This window comes from Podarcis bocagei, assembly GCF_964188305.1.
Source record: "Podarcis bocagei genome assembly, chromosome: 4".
In the NCBI taxonomy this organism is placed as follows: domain Eukaryota; kingdom Metazoa; phylum Chordata; class Lepidosauria; order Squamata; family Lacertidae; genus Podarcis; species Podarcis bocagei.
The window spans coordinates 23532121-23548938 of NC_138128.1; the positions used below are offsets into that span (position 1 = coordinate 23532121).

At 43.5% G+C, this 16818-nt stretch overlaps 1 protein-coding gene across 10 annotated transcripts in view; it reads left to right on the plus strand.

The window, feature by feature from the left end:
• Window positions 1-16818, plus strand: part of PLCH1 (phospholipase C eta 1) — a 160195-nt gene that overhangs the window by 95765 nt on the left and 47612 nt on the right. For all 10 annotated transcript variants that reach the window (XM_081189890.1, XM_081189881.1, XM_081189889.1 and 7 more), the window contains 3 exons: window positions 1751-1921; window positions 12918-13011; window positions 14804-15007. In XM_081189890.1, the coding sequence (XP_081046016.1) occupies window positions 1751-1921; window positions 12918-13011; window positions 14804-15007 (469 nt within the window). The remainder of the gene's footprint in view (window positions 1-1750; window positions 1922-12917; window positions 13012-14803; window positions 15008-16818) is intronic.

Sequence of the window (16818 nt, forward strand, 5' to 3'; positions counted from 1 at the left end):
CTTATCTGAAGGCAGCCCTGTTCAGGGAAGTTTTTAATATGTGACATTTTAATGTATTTTTCATCTATGTTGGAAGCCACCCAGAGTGGCTGGGGAAACCCAGCCAGATGGGCGGGATACAAATAATAATAATAATAATAATAATAATAATAATAATAATAATAATAATAAGAGAGCCAGTGTGGTGTGGTGGTTAAGAGCGGTAGTCTTGTAATCTGGGGAACCGGGTTCGAGTCTCCGCTCCTCCACATGCAGCTGCTGGGTGACCTTGGGCCAGTCACACTTCTGTGAAGTCTCTCAGCCCCACTCACCTCACAGAGTGTTTGTTGTGGGGGAGGAAGGGAAAGGAGAATGTTAGCCGCTTTGAGACTCCTGAAGGGGAGTGAAAGGCGGGATATCAAATCCAATCCAAACTCTTTATTATTATTATTATTATTATTATTATTATTATTATTATTATTATTATTATTATTATTATTATTATTATTATCTCCTTCACTTGTCTGTCACTGTGTCTGTCACAGCCCATTTTCTGCTACCTTGGCCTTCCTTCTGGCTCTGGCTCTGGACCCCACTTCTGGCATCTCTCCCAGCTTGTGACTCATGTATTTGTCCTCCACTGCTGCCTAGCTCTGGTGACTCAGGCTGCTGCTATGTAAACACTGCATGCATTTAGGTTGACACATGCAGCAGAGGCATTTGAATGTCCCTCATGGCTTGGTGTGCTGTTGGCATATGGAACAGCTGCTGAATGACAACCACAGGAATGGCTGGGATTTGGGATTGGTTGATGCCTTGGGCTGGTTTGCTCATCACACCAAACCATAGCCAGTTCCAAACCATGGTTTAACCATGAATGACACAACCAAGCCTTAGTACAGCATTTCGCTTGAAACAAGTCACAAACTGTAAGTCAGGAGGTTATTTCTGGATTACTGCTCGTAGTTTATTTGGAAAAGAAGAAGAAGCAAACCATGACTGAGGTTTTGCAACATAACCAACATGCCATGGCTTGTTTGTGCCACAGTGTGGGAAGGTGTGTTCATGATTAAACCATTGTTTAAAAAGAAACTATGGTTTGGCATGGCATGTGAAGTGATTCGCTGGCTCAAGGTGGATCTACACACAGGGAAAAAAATGATTTCAATAAGTCAGAATTTAAATGTTATTGCAAAAGAAAAAAACGCTATGGGAAAATGCTTAGAAATTTCTTTTGCTCTCCGGCACCATCTGGTGTTGCATGTTTATAACACATTCAAAATGCTGTTTCTTGACTAATGTAGCTGAGTCCTCAGATAAGATCCCTAGGTTTGTTATAGTTTTGTCTGACGTATGAATTTCAAGCCACGCTTATGGTCATTGTTCTGCATTCAGAGGCTGCTGTAGCACAAAGAAAGGTATGAAATGGAGTGCCAGGAGGGTGGAAAACAAAAGCAAATAAGCAGTTCTAAGTATGGTTTGCCTGTGGTGTGTTTGGAAGCTCAAACTGTGGTTTGGAATTCTAAAAATGATGGTTATACAATGGATGGAGAACCTTTTCCCCTCCAGATTTTGTCAGACTCCAGGTTGCATCTCCAACCAGTGTGGCCAATGGTCAGGCTTGATGGGAGTTGTATAGCAACATCTGGAGGGCCCCAGGTCTAAATTAAGTCTGAATTGAGTCACATGGGAATTCACAATTATCTTTTCCTACTGTGAACAGCCTGCCATGCTACCCAGCATAACATAATTGGTTATGCTTGTTCCTCAGGAGGCCGACACCGATGAGAACCAGGGGACCTTGACCTTTGAAGAGTTTTCTGTGTTTTACAAGATGATGTCATTAAGGCGCGACCTCTACTTACTGCTTTTGAGCTACAGCGACAAGAAAGACCACCTCACTGTCGAGGAATTTGCTCAGTTTCTGAAAGTGGAACAAAAGGTAGGAAAACCAAGAAATAAATGTCTTTCCATTCACGCGCGTCAAAATGTCTTTTGCTTCTGTCTCAATGTCCAGCCTTGAAGGCTTTTGAGATGGAGAAAATGAAGTCAGCCGTATAAGGAAAAATAATTTTGCATTCAATTGTCTTGAAAATATTTACCAATTATTCTCGCTTGTGTTTGGATCCCTTAACAAATATTTATACTGACAGTCTATAAATTGTTTATTGATTCTATATGGTCTTTATTATTTGATGCCTTGGGAATCTTGTGCTCTACACATTTGTTAAATAAATGGGCGTAAGTGCCCTTTTCTGGACCTTGAGCATTTAAATGTCATCTAGCAGGCAAAAACATGAGCTGCCAGGTAAGGATTTGCAATTCCTACCTGTCAGCAAATTTAGTTTATGTATGGCAGAGTGAAGGAGTCCCCTGTGCTGGAAAAATAACTTTTACACCAGACATATTTCTATATAGCACGGAAGGAGGTATACTGTATTTTCCCGTGTATAACATGACCCCGTGTATAAGACGACCCCTATTTTTGGGAGCCCTCAACAGTTGCTGAGCTTCTTTTGTAAGTTCGCTGAGCTGCTGGGCAGCTTTTCCACGATCCCCCGCTCTGGCCGACGGAACTGGTGCCGTAATACACCGCATACTGGCACTCACCAAATACTCTTCCTCAGCCAGGAAGAGCGGTTAAGCAGCCCCCTCTCTGACATTTCCCTGCTACCTCCATGGCACCAGCCCTCGCTTACATAGCATATTAACCTGTGTATAAGACGACCCTCAATTTATCACACACCCACACACAAATAATCAGAAAAAGGTCGTCTTATACATGGAAAAATACAGTACTTTTAAAAGGCTGGGACTTTTGAGGGATCCAGTAAGGCAGATTGTGGACTTCATCAATATGTGTGTGGGCCACGGGCAGTAGACACTGCCCACACCTGTTGTAAATAATTGGTTTTTTGTTTCACTGCTGCTCCCGGCTTCTGCTTGTCATCTGTTGTTCATTACCAATACATTTGTCAGCTGTCAGGCGCCCAGCCTCTCTGCCCTCTCCCCATCGCAATTCCGTAGGTGCTTTTGGAGTGAACTCATGCAAGGCAGTCGTATTGTTTCCATTACTACACCTTGGATCAGTGGCTTTGAGAAACACCTGCCATCCATTCAAAGGACCGCATGCACTGTCAGCATTATGACCTCCCTTCTGGAGACAAGGAGGGGTTCCAGTGGGATGGGCAGCTCACTGAGCCTTGACCTGCTGCCAATGAGTAACAGAAGATGTGTGAGAAACACGGAGGCGAGGGTAATGAGAAGGCTGCTGCTCACTGACCAGTTGAAGTTAGTCCAGTACAGAGCTATGCAGCCAGGGTGCACAGACTCCATTTTATGCCCTTATTTTTTGCCCAAGCCCTGGAGCCAACCATGCAGAGCCACCACAGCCTTTTGGCTTGAGGGCAGGGAAAACATGTCGCGCCATCTCCGAAGGAGGAAAGAAATTAAAACACGTTGCAGAGTTTCAAAAAAATAGACCAGAGGAAATTAATGCAGTGGTACCTCTGGTTACAGACGCTTTAGGTTACGCGTTTCGGGTTGCGCACTGCACTGAACCCAGAAGTACCGGAAGGGTTACTTCTGGATTTCGGCACATGCGCAGATGCGCCGCTGCAGGTTGCGAATGTTGCAGGTTGCGAATGTGCCTTCTACACGGATCACGTTCGCAACCCGAGGTTCCTCTGTATTTCATCCAGCAGAGCTTTACTGCTACTGAAGGCAAATGAGCATAACGGCCACAAATCCAATGCGTTCAGGATTGGCACAGACCATAAAAATCCAGTTGCAGCACTTACAATAGAACTTACAATGCTTATAATAAGTCTAAAGCTTAAGACTACCTCGGGTTAAGTACTTAATTCGTTCCCAAGGTCCGTTCTTAACCTGAAACTGTTCTTAACCTGAAGCACCACTTTAGCTAATGGGGCCTCCTGCTGCTGCGGCGCCGCCGTTGCACAATTTCTGTTCTCATCCTGAAGCAAAGTTCTTAACCTGAGGTACTATTTCTGGGTTAGCGGAGTCTGTAACCTGAAGCGTATGTAACCCGAGGTACCACTGTATAGCATACAGAACAGAATACTGAACAAAGAGACAGAAGGAGAAAGTGAGTGAAACCCAGTCTCCTTCTGGCCCTACTATTATAGTCATCATGACCTTGACAAAAAGATAACATAACCAGTTTAAACCAGCTTCCCAGAAGGAATAATCCAAACAAGAACTCTCTGCCTGTTTCCTTCACATAGAAAGAAAACTTTCCAGAACACTCTTGAATTAATCAGAATGGGAACAATCTCTACACATCAGATCAATACTTTCTGTACAAAGAAATGCAAACTGACAAAACAGTCTATTTTGCAGTATATAGTTGTTGCATATTTCATAGGATCATAGTTGGAAGGGACCCTGAGGATCATCTAGTCCAACCCCCTGCAATTCAGGAATATGTAGCTGTCCCATATGGGGATTGAACCAGCAACCTTCACATTATCAGCATCATGCTCTAACTAGCTGAGTTATCCAGGTTTGCTGCCATGAAGCAGCATTAATAAGTAAGGGAGAACCCTGCTGGATTGGGTCCAAGGCCCGTCTAGTCCAACATCCTTCCCTGATTCCCTCTCTGATTAAAAACACGTAATATGTATATTTATTTTGTTTCCAAGTATCCTTTGGAACTTTCACCATTGTAGGAGTTGGGTTGGTTCATGATAAAATCATTATCACACTTTTCCTTCAAGGAGTTCAAGATAGTATACATGGCTCCTCTTTTTTGTACTTTTCTCCTCACCAAAACCCTGTGAGGTAGGTTAACTGAGTTAGTGACTGCCCCAAGGTCACCCAATGAGCTTAATGGCTGAGTGGGGATTTGAACCCCTGGTCTCTAAGGTCTCCGTCCAACACTAAGCATTACTACAGAATACGGACGGACTCTCTTATCACCCATATTTATCACAGTATAATATTTCTAGAACACTTTATTTGATGATCACAGCACCGTATAAAAGAATACATAAATTACTTCCTAAAGAGGAAAAAATCTTAAGCCAGCCTCCCCCAACCTGGTGCCTTCTTGATGTTTTGGCCTAGAAAACTCATCAGCTTCAACCAGCAAAGCCAAGGACTGTGATACTGGCAGGAAAAGCTGGAACAACAACAACAACAACAACGTACCCCACCCATCTGACTGGGTTTCCCCAGCCACTTTGGGCATATATAAAAACATAATAAAACATTAAAGCTTAAAAAGCTTCCCTTCCTAAATGTTATATGATGGAAAGCTTTCCTTTCCATTTTTGTTTAATTTTTGTTTAACCACAGTTTGTCCTTTTGTCTAAACTAACAAACAAGCAAACAAATTGTGGTTAAAGTTAACTCTGGTTTGTTTGAAACAAGCTAACTTTAAATCGCCACATTTTGAATCCTGTGATGAATGCAGAAATGCCCAGGGTACTGTCTGGTCCTATTTTTGTTGGATGACGGTCAGTTTTTAGGACCCACGATGTTTACATGGTACTTAGTCAAATCTAACTAGGTCTCGGTCCAGTATACCTGAAGGAGCGTCTCCACCCCCATCATTCTACCCGGATACTGAGGTCCAGCGCCAAGGGCCTTTTGGCAGTTCCCTCGCTGCAAGAAGCCAAGTTACAGGGAACCAGGCAGAGGGCCTTCTCGGTAGTGGCACCCGCCTTGTGGAACGCCCTCCCACCAGATGTCAAAGAGAAAAATAACTACCAAACTTTTAGAAGGCATCTGAAGGCAGCCCTGTTTAGGGAAGCTTTTAATGTTTGATGCATTACTGTATTTTAATATTTTGTTGGAAGCCGCCCAGAGTGGCTGGGGAAGCCCAGCCAGATGGGGTGGGGTATAAATAATAATAAATAATAATAATAATAATAATAATAATAATAATAATAATAATAATAATAATTATTATTATTATTATTATTATTATTATTATTATTATTATTATTATTATTATTATTACTAGTGGGTAACTACAAGAGAGAAATTCTCCATGATTGTGGATTCCCCTCCCAGCACCAAATTTGATGTCTCTCCAGCACTAGACAAAAACCACTCGTTGCTACAAAACTCCCCATCCCTTTTCATTATAGTTTGCATTGCTTTAACTGAGAATTTCTTTTTGCTACTTTGTCTTCTGCCTTACTTTTTGTGTCTGTGCAGTGTTTTGTTTTTCCGCTCTTTGCTTTAAAGTGATTTGCTTTGGTTTTATAGTTGTGTTTTTGCTGCATCCTAATTGCATTTCATTATAACTCTGATGAATTTGTTCTGTCTTGTATGCTGCCTAGCTACAGTTAAAAGGCAGTTTACACACTGAATGAATGAATGTGGCGGCTGGTTGGATTCCCAGATTTAGATTATATTCCTTCTAGTCTTCCCTGTTTAACCTTGCTGTACTTCATACCTATTCACTCTGCACAGACTAAGAAACTCAAGTTTCATAGTCCCTAGTTCCTGACATCTTGGACCAAATATTGTTTTTTCTGGGGGATAATTTTACTCCTGCAGGTCTCACATTCTGATCACCATGTGGATTAAACCAAGATAATTCTGATTAGCTTCAGCACCTGTGAAATGCTGAGCTTATTATTTAACTATGTCTGTAGTGTATATATGTAATGCTCTGAAAACCAATAGGCTTTGACATCAATACTAATATCATGAGCTGAACTGGAAGTGATAAGTACAGCTTGACTATGCTGGGACAATTTAATCTGTAGAAATGACTAGATATCAAAAACGTTGGGTTCTCATCCAGCTACACTGCAGTGCTGTTGAGCCCCATTGATTTCCATGGGAAGTGTTATACTCCTCTTTCCACAGAAATCAGTAGAATTTAAACATGCTTCATTTTGACTAAATTTTGCTGAGTCCTTGTAAGATTTTCGATTTATTAAATGAGCACCCTCTTAATTGCAGTAATTGGGATGTGGGTGGTGCTGTGGGGTGAGCTCCCATTGCTTGGTCCCTGCTCCTGCCCACCTAGCAGTTCGAAAGCATGTCAAAGTTCAAGTAGATAAATAGGAACCGCTCTGGCGGGAAGGTAAACGGCGTTTCTGTGCGCTGCTCTGGTTCGCCAGAAGCGGCTTCGTCATGCTGGCCACATGACCCGGAAGCTATACGCCGGCTCCCTCGGCCAGTAAAGCGAGATGAGCGCCGAAACCCCAGAGTTGGTCATGACTGGACCTAATGGTCAGGGGTCCCTTTACCTTTATCTTTAATTGCAGTATGCATATATATTAAAAATATAGTCCACCCCCCCCACAAGGTCTGAAGAACAGACCTGAAAAAGTTTGCTGACCCCTGTATTAAATAACCATTTTATTATTTTATATTATGAACCTGAACCATTTTATTATTTTATATTATGAACCTGAACCATGTCTCAGTGTTGCTAGGTACTTGAATTTAGAACCACTGTGCCCAATTAAAGTAAATTATGCAGTCCTGATCCATTATTTCACTATTGACCTCAGTACACTGCTGTTGCATACCAAATGGCAGAAAGCATATTCCCCACTACTGAAAAACTGCAGCTGTTCCCCACTCATCAAGGATTACAAGGCAGGACATTAAGGGTGCAGATCTGAAGATTAGCAGCTCTTATCATAGATCAAGCTGATCTTGAATTCTGACAAGACAGGCACTGTGTGTTGTGTGGTTCCTGTGTCTGATAAGTTGGTCAGTTGTCTGCCCTGGATAGGGATTGCACTTTCCCGAGTTGATCACATACTACTTGATCACAGTAGTTTAGACCAGGGGTCAGCAACCTTTTTCAGCAGGGGGCCGGTCCACTGTTCCTCAGACCATGTGGGGGGCCGGACTATATTTTGGAGGTGGGGGGAATGAATTCCTATGCCCCACAAATAACCAGAGATGCATTTTAATTAAAAGGACACTTTCTACTCATGTAAAAAAACCAGGCAGGCCCCACAAATAACCCAGAGATGCATTTTAAATAAAAGGACACATTCTACTCATGTGAAAACACACTGATTCCCAGACCGTCCACGGGCCGGATTTAGAAGGCGATTGGGCCGCATCCGGCCCCCGGGCCTTAGGTTGCCTACCCCTGGTTTAGACACTGTTGACTTGAAGATTGGATTCTTTCCCTTGTAGTTACTGCAGAATGCTGAAGCACATTTATTGACGAGTGAAAAGGCTTGTTCATATCTCAGTTGATTAAGCCAGAATATTGCTGTCCAAGTTGTTCCATAAACACACACCTTATAGAGTCATTTGTACCCCGCACCCTTTATTGTTTTTGCTGAGAAACAGGATGCAAATTTGACAAACAAATACCTAAACCACAAAGATAAAACAGTGCATCAAAGTTTGGGCACAGAATTGGAGAAGATGGTGTCTTTGAGAAACTATTGCTAAAAAACCCACTAATCTTAGAGTCTTAAAAAACCTCTATCCTTTAATGGTGGATATTTTTACTACATATCTCCCGGGCAATCTGATTTTGAAATGTTAATTATCTTTTTCATTGATATGCTATGTGTACAAATATGCTAATACAAGTATGAATAGTAACCATTCTAGAGGGTATTTCTAGGGAATCTGTTTTAAGTAATTCAAATGTAGATGAGAACATGAAATTTCTTTTCCAGCAGGAAACAAATGAAATCAAAGCACAAAGAAAAAGATAATGAATATTATAAATGAGGTCAATTTTGGATTGCCAAGGTTTAGTGAGACAAAATTTGAATGAAAAGAATCTGCAGAAGCATTGACAACTCCCCCTCCCCTTCGTCATGGTTTTGTGACGAATATTATACACTGCATTAAAATGCCATTGAAATCCAGCTGGGATAATAGGTCCCTCTAGAGTGTGTATTATGCTGTAAAATCACACATGTTCTTAATGGTTCTCACTGTTGCTCCTGTCTTGTCTATGACACCTTAACTGTGTAGTGCTTGGAAGAATCAAGGCTTCAGTGAATGTCCTGAAATCTGCCCCTGGTTCAATGTTTTGTGTATCCTCCACTGCAAACACAGACCTCCTTTACAATGAGATTTCCCCATTCACTTGAGTTCTGTGGAGTTTCCTTCACTGTTGAATGGAATGAGGGAGTCCTCTGTGGAGGTGCTCCATGCAAACACACTGGAGCTCTCACACCCTTCAGGAAAAGTTTGGCCAAGTCAACCAACCCTATAGACTCGCTGGGTTCCATATAGCCCCTGTTTTAAAGCCGTTGCATTGACTGCCAGTTTGTTTCCAGGCTCGGTTCAAGGTGCTGGTGTTGCAAAGCCTTAAATGGCTTAGGCCGTAACTATCTGAAATAATAATTCCTTCTGGGAGTCTAGGGAGCAGCCTGGGAGTCATTTTGGACTCACAACTGCCCATGGAGGCGCAGGTCAATTCTGTGTCCAGGGCAGCTGTTTATCAGCACCATCTGGTATGCAGGCTGAGACCCTACCTGCCCGCAGACTGTCTCGCCAGAGTGGTGCATGCTCTAGTTATCTCTCGCTTGGACTACTGCAACATGCTCTACGTGGGGCTACCTTTGAAGGTGACCTGGAAACTACAACTAATCCAGAATGCCGCAGCTAGACTGGTGACTGGGAGCGGCTGCTGAGACCACATAACACCCGTCTTGAAAGACCTACATTGGCTCCCAGTACATTTCCGAGCACAATTCAAAGTGTTGGTGCTGACCTTTAAAGCCCTAAACGGCCTCGGTCCTGTATATCTGAAGGAGCATCTCCACCCCCATTGTTTTGCCCGGACACTGAGGTCCAGCACCGAGGGCCTTCTGGCGGTTCCCTCAGTGCAAGAAGCCAAGTTACAGGGAACCAGGCAGTGGGCCTTCTCGGTAGTGTTGCCCTCCCTGTGGAACGCCCTCCCACCAGAGGTCAAAGAGAAAAACAACTACCAGACTTTTAGAAGACATCTGAAGGCAGCCCTGTTTAGGGAAGCTTTTAATGTTTGATGCATTACGGTATTTTAATATTTTGTTGGAAGCTGCCCAGTGTGGCTTGGGAAACCCAGCCAGATTGGGGGGGGGTATAAATAATAATAATAATAATAATAATAATAATAATAATAATAATAATAATTATTATTATTATTATTATTATTATTATTATTATTATTATTATTATTATTATTCTCCTCCACGGACCCTGTTGGGTGTTTAAGATCAACAGAGGGGGCCTCTTGGTAGCTCCACTGCCCTCAGAAGTTTGAAGGTGGTGGCCCAAAATCAGGCACTCTCTGTGGCAGAGCCTATGTTGTGAAATACCCTCTGTACTTTCTCATACGGTTCCCACTGCACACAGAAGATGCACCTCTTTGACACCCGAGATATGTGTTTTCATGGAGCTTGCTTATTCCTGCAACTGTAATTTGGTCTAATTGCTTTTAATACTGAATTTTATATTGCTGTAACCCTCCCTGGGGCCAGGTGATAGAGGCTGGGCAAGAAATAATGTTAATATAGGGAAATTAAGTTGACCATATGTGGTAGCCAGAAGGCCTTATTTCTCAAGAGAGAATCCATGTTTTTAGATTGCTGAGGATGAAATTGAGGAGGGAGGATTAAATGGTAGAGCCTGGAGGGGAGGGTATGTGACTTTAGCTGCTGAAGAATGCTCTGTCAGAGCACGACAGTGTGCAATCTCTACTTTGCGGTGGTCATGTTTGGTACGTGCTTGGCTGCCCTTCTATATTTCTAATAAAAACAGAACAGCCAATGGTGGTTTGTGTGTTCACATGCACATCACATATGGCCATTGTGTAGTCCTAGCCTTCCAGTCATCTCTGACTACAGTCCCCCTGTAATTTCAGATCTGCCTGTGGGTTTTTTTGGCTGGAAATATTTGGAACTGCTGCTTTAAAAGGACTACCTGCCACAGTCTTGCTCGGCTGGTATAGCAAGTCCCCATACACAGACAGACGTTGTATTTGTTGTCAGCCTCAGGTGGTAGACATTACTCATTATCTGTTGGCCTGCCCCTTATATAGAAACCCAAGAGATCACTTTTTGAAACCCCCATTTACACAAGCTAGAAGGTACACTCCAGCAGAAATGGCTCAGTTTCTTTTGAGTGACAACAATAGCTTCATAGTACACAGAGTGGCTGGGGGGGGGGGGACGACGACCAGGAAGTTAGATAAAACCTCTACAAATTGTTTTGAGGATTTGGAAGCTTAATCTGAAATCAAGCTAGACTTAAGCTTGTTGGCGTCTCTGGTAATTTCTCTCTTACATCATGGATGTTTGGTTATACAGTGGTACCCCGCAAGACGAACGCCTCGCAAGACGGAAAACCCGCTAGACGAAAGGGTTTTCCGTTTTGGAGGCGCTTCGCAAAACGAATTTCCCTATGGGCTTGCTTCGCAAGACGACAGCCCATAGGGAAATCTCCGGGACAGCGGGGAAGCGCAGCGCGTCTTCCCCACTGTCCTCGGACCTCCTCCCGCCGCCCGGCTTCGGAACGAATCTCCGATGCCGGGCGGGGGGGGACGCCTCCTCCAGCCGCCCGGCTTCGGAACGAATCTCCGATGCCGGGCGGCAGGGCGGGAACGCCTCCTCCCGCCGCCCGGCATCGGAACGAAGCTCCGATGCCGGGCGGGGGGGGGGAACGCCTCCTCCCGCCGCCCGGCATCGGAACGAAGCTCCGATGCCAGGCGGGGGGGAACGCCTCCTCCCGCCGCCCGGCATCGGAACGAAGCTCTGATGCCGGGCGGGCGGGGGGGCGGGGACACCTTCTCCCACCGCCCAGCTTCGGATGGCTTTCCTGAAGACTTGGGGTGGGAGGAGGGTTTTCCTTCCCACCGCCAACATTCAGAATGCTGTTCTGAGTGTTGGCGGTGGGGAGGAAAAACCCTCCTCCCACGCAAGCCCCGGGAACAGAGGGAAAGCGCTGCGCGCCTTCCCCTCTGTTCCCGTACCTGTCCTGAAGGCTTGCGGTGCGGAGAAAAGCCCTTCTCCGCACCGCCAGCCTGGCAAGCGGTTTCCCTAGGAACGCATTAATTGATTTTCAATGCATTCCTATGGGAAACCGTGCTTCGCAAGACGAAAAACTCGCAAGAAGAAAAAACTTGCGGAACGAATTAATTTCGTCTTGCGAGGCACCACTGTATTATGGATGCATGTTCCGTGTTATTTTATTATTTTATTATTTTATTATACTATTGCTACAAGTTTGTCATGGCCTTTGGCTGGAACAATAAACTTATCAACTAAAGAACTAAAAGGACTGGGGGGGGGGGTAAGGGACATTTCACATGCTTTGATTTCCAGAAATTGGCACAAGACAGTCTCTCTCTCTCTCTCTCTCTCTCTCTCTCTCTCTCTCTCTCTCTCTCTTTCTCTCCAACCCCCCACATTATGGTAGAACAGGGCAGGGGGAGGGATAACTGTTCAAACTGTTAAAATGGTTGTCCTTGTGAATCAGCAGCCCAGACTTTCCCCACCACCACAAGTGCATCTGGAAGCATGCATTTTATTGCCCTGCAGTGATTTGAAGCTCCCCACTTTGCGAGTGTGAATTTTGTTGATATACCACCAGAAAGCAACATGTTGCCACTTCTTCAGCAGTGGAAAGAAGAGTGATTTGGCCCCTAAGATATAATATTGAACCAGGACTGAAAGCTTGGCCCAGACAGCTCTTCTGCTCTGACAGATACAGCTCTAGTTGTGATCACCAATTCTCCACAGTGTTCATCTTTAGAAAGATAGCCAGGATGCTTATGGGGAAAAGGGCTAATGTACCCACAAGAATCCCCAGCTCTCTAAAAGGTCGTTGAAGAATATTTTTACTGACAGTTGCATTCATGGTTGGCTGCGTGCTGAGTATGACCAAGGGATTTCCAACGAGATTCTGAGTCTGGCAGTCAGTTTTGGCATGTTGGTCACATACTCCGCAGGATCAGAAATGTATCATTCCTGTCTTTGGTGCAGATGAGCAATGTGACGACCGAGTATTGTCTGGACATCATAAGGAAATTTGAGGTTTCGGAAGAAAACAAGACCAAAAATGTTCTGGGGATAGAAGGTAACATCTTTCAGATTTTCCCTGTTTACTTAAATGGCATCTTATATTGCTTTCATGCAGCAGTGTTTTCTCTGTGGCAAAGGTTTGGTATGAGATTTATGTGTGAGAGCAACCAACTATTATAAGGATTGCCAACATGACCTTCCCTCGGGCACTCAGGGTCTTCTCCCCCTTTTTAAATTAGACTTGAGAGAAGCATTCGGTTTTTGCCAATAAAAATGATTGTGGTGTATGCTTTGCACCCACAAGAGTTTCTCTAGCTTGACATAGGAAAAGAACAATAAAAGGTAAAAGTGTGCCCATTGGCCCCCAAAGGTTGCTGACCCCAAAACTGTTCTATAATTAAATCCCAATGATACTTCCAATGGCTCTTCTAATTTTCCATTCCCACCACCCATCCCAAATACTGTTAGGTCTACACTCTTAGGCAGAAGTAGGGTATGTTGAGTGCACCACTCATCTGGATGGGAAATTGCTCACATAGACAGCGCCTGCACACGCAGTTTGCCTTTCCAGTCCCAGAGTGGTGTGGTGGTTAAGAGCGGTAGACTCGTAATCTGGTGAACTGGGTTCGCGTCTCCGCTCCTCCACATGCAGCTGCTGGGTGACCTTGGGCCAGTCACACTTCTCTGAAGCCTCTCAGCCCCACTCACCTCACAGAGTGTTTGTTGTGGGGGAGGAAGGGAAAGGAGATTGTTAGCCGCTTTGAGACTCCTTAGGGTAGTGATAAAGCGGGATATCAAATCCAAACTCTTCTTCTTCTTCAAAACCTTGTGCTAGAAAGTGGAAATTCTGCCCATGAGTTGTTTGGTTTCAGCTCTCCCTTTTCTTCTCCCTCAACAGCTGATAAACAGGGCTCCCTCAACCTTAAAAGGCCTCTATAGATGCATGCCATTTTAGCTTGTATGCAGAATTCCAAATTGTTCATAGTGGAAGAGAAATAATTCTCATACCCACAAAAAACTAAATATGACCCGCCCCCCCCCGGGATGGTTGTTGAGTAAATTCCGATAGCAAGGACAATGACTTGCTTGCTAGCGGAATGATTTTGTTGACGGAACAGCAGCAGTCAATGTGAGCAATCTTGCCTGAATCTGTCCATTGAAATTGGCACAGTGGAGTTCTCTAGGGTCTGAGAGAATTTTTCCTCCTTTTCCTCCCCTGAAAGCCTGAAGAAATCAGACAGTCTGAAAACAAGCTTAATAAACAGGGTTGGGTGTTTGGGGACCTTCATAGCCTTCTGTTGCTGCTTGTTTATTATTGAAGCTCTCTTATATAGCTCTACTTGAATCTCCTTTTCTCTCTCATTGTTACTTTTTGTTTTTTTTTAAAAAAGGTCTGAAGACTCTATTTGTCTGGTGTTACTTCTTTCTACTCCTTGGTTTCAACTGGGAAAGTAGCTATTTTTCATTACATTACTGATGAGAGAGGTTGGACCAGGCATAGGCAAACTCTGGCCCTTTAGATGTTTGGGACTACAATTCCCATAATCTCTGACCGCCGGTTCTGTTAGCTAGGGATGATGGGGATTGTAGTCCCAAACATCTGGAGGGCCGGAGTTTGCCTATGCCTGGGTTAGACTTTGGCTTTAATTGGCGGAGGAACCCATGGGAGGGTTTGGTGTTGTTGTTTTTTGAAATTGTGTCCCCCCCCTTTGTTTCCTGACCCTTTCTTTTTTTAATTCCCTATCCCCTTCACCTCCTCATTTATTTCCTCCAAACACAAAGCCCAAGCATGGTTCATCGGACACTTGGGCAAGTTAATTATCTCTCTGTCTGTTGTTCCTTCGAAGGCTTCACAAACTTCATGCGCAGTCCCGCCTGTGACGTGTTCAACCCGCTTCACAGTGAGGTGAACCAGGATATGGATCAACCCCTTTGCAATTACTACATTGCTTCTTCTCACAACACATACCTAACTGGTGACCAGCTTCTGTCTCAGTCTAAAGTTGAGATGTACGCCCGGGTTCTTCAAGATGGCTGCCGATGTCTTGAAGGTGTCCTCTTTTCCTTTATTTTATATTAGGTTGGAATATGTTGGGTTTTGGTAAACTGCTTGCTTACATCTGAGTGGTATGTAATATTTTTTTTTTTTTAAATCAAGTCAGTAAATATTTCTGTAGGGTTTGCTCTAAGTCTAAAGGTTAATTCCTCAGACGAGGTGTGTGTGGAGAGACAGACAGACAGAGAAACTATGCTGCACACGGATCAACATTTGATCTGGCATATCACTATATTTGTAGCAAAACTAGGTGATTTACTGTTGAAAAGCAACAGGAACGAAAAGCCCCCTGGCCACATACAATCTGAAACGCTGCTTCTTTCATTAGAATGTAATGTGATGCTGCAGTAGACTTGTTCCAACACTCCTGCTTCTCCTTTTTTCTTTTTTCCAAAAATGAAATCTATATTGAATCTGCTGAAACGATTCTTTGCAGTTGTTTGTAAGCAGCATGGTGCCATTCAGAAAGTTAGATTTCTGAAAATTGAATTTGCAAAGCACAGTGTAAGTGGTTCACTTATATGCAAAGGTAAGAGACGGTTTGAAAACATCACTGCTAAAACTGAGTTTGGTGTTCATTCATATGCGTATGAGAAACTCCGTTAGCCCTTTGGCAAGTTTAAAGTAATAATACTTTAAATCAAAATCCAATAAAAAAGTCATATGAGCATTCTGTTTAGCGTTACTATCTCCGTTAGCAATTGAACAAGATTACTTAAAAAAAGAATTCCCCAGGCAGAGGTGATGCTAAATATGTCAGGAGCAACCACTTAAATAAATATAAGTAACCACATTATTACATTAATAGCCACATCATTTTTTTGTCACTTTGGGGTGGGGTGGGGGTGGAATAATAGCAGGTGTGGTGGTGATTTTCACTGGGGCTGCAACAAACAGTGAGTTTTTTTTTACCCTTTCACTCCCACTGTTATGCTGATAAAAAGTGCCCCGTGCCCATAGCTGTCAACTTTTCCCTTTTCTTGCGAGGAATCCTATTCGGAATAAGGGAATTTCCCTTAAAAAAAGGGAAATGTTGACAGCTATGCCCATGCCTGCTATGAGCTCATAGGAGGGAAGTTCCTGCTGATTTAATTTGGCACATAAATATTGATTTCTATCATTGTAGAAAATTCTGCAGTTGTCTCAGACAAGTGCACCAGCTCTCATTTATTGGACTGATCATGGCATATGTCAGTAATTCTGCCCAGAATGTGTTTGTTGTCAAAACACAAACATTTGAAGTGACATGAAATTGTAAGCTTAATAAGATATTATTCCAGCCTGATCTGGAATCTCTTGTTGAATTCAGTATCAATGAATGGACCTCTCTGTGTGCAATTTCCCCCTGCACCTTCCATGGAAGTAAAGTTGGCACGGGAGCTCTGGGTGCATAATGCATTCTTTAAGACCTGATTGCTTAATTAGGGAGCATATGTTGAATTCTTTGGAACAATCCTTGGAGCACTGAGCACAATGGAAGTGAGTGGGGCTGGGACTAAGTACCTATGGGGATAGATTCAGGTAGGTAGCCGTGGGGATACCTATGGCAATGTTACGGGTAGTAGAGGAGAAGATATATTGATTAAATATTATCCTTCCTTCACTCACACTAGTGAGTCATGCAGTAGAGCAGATTCACCTCAATATAGCAGAAAGCTAGTTTGCAGATTCATTGGAATCTCTTTAGTTAAGCAATATTATTCCTGGTGTCCCCTTTGATCCCTTTTAAAAGAATAAAGACTTGTGTCTTTCCTTAAAGAGTCTTTCCTTAAAAGTAACAAGAAGTTTCCTCACATTCAGTTCACA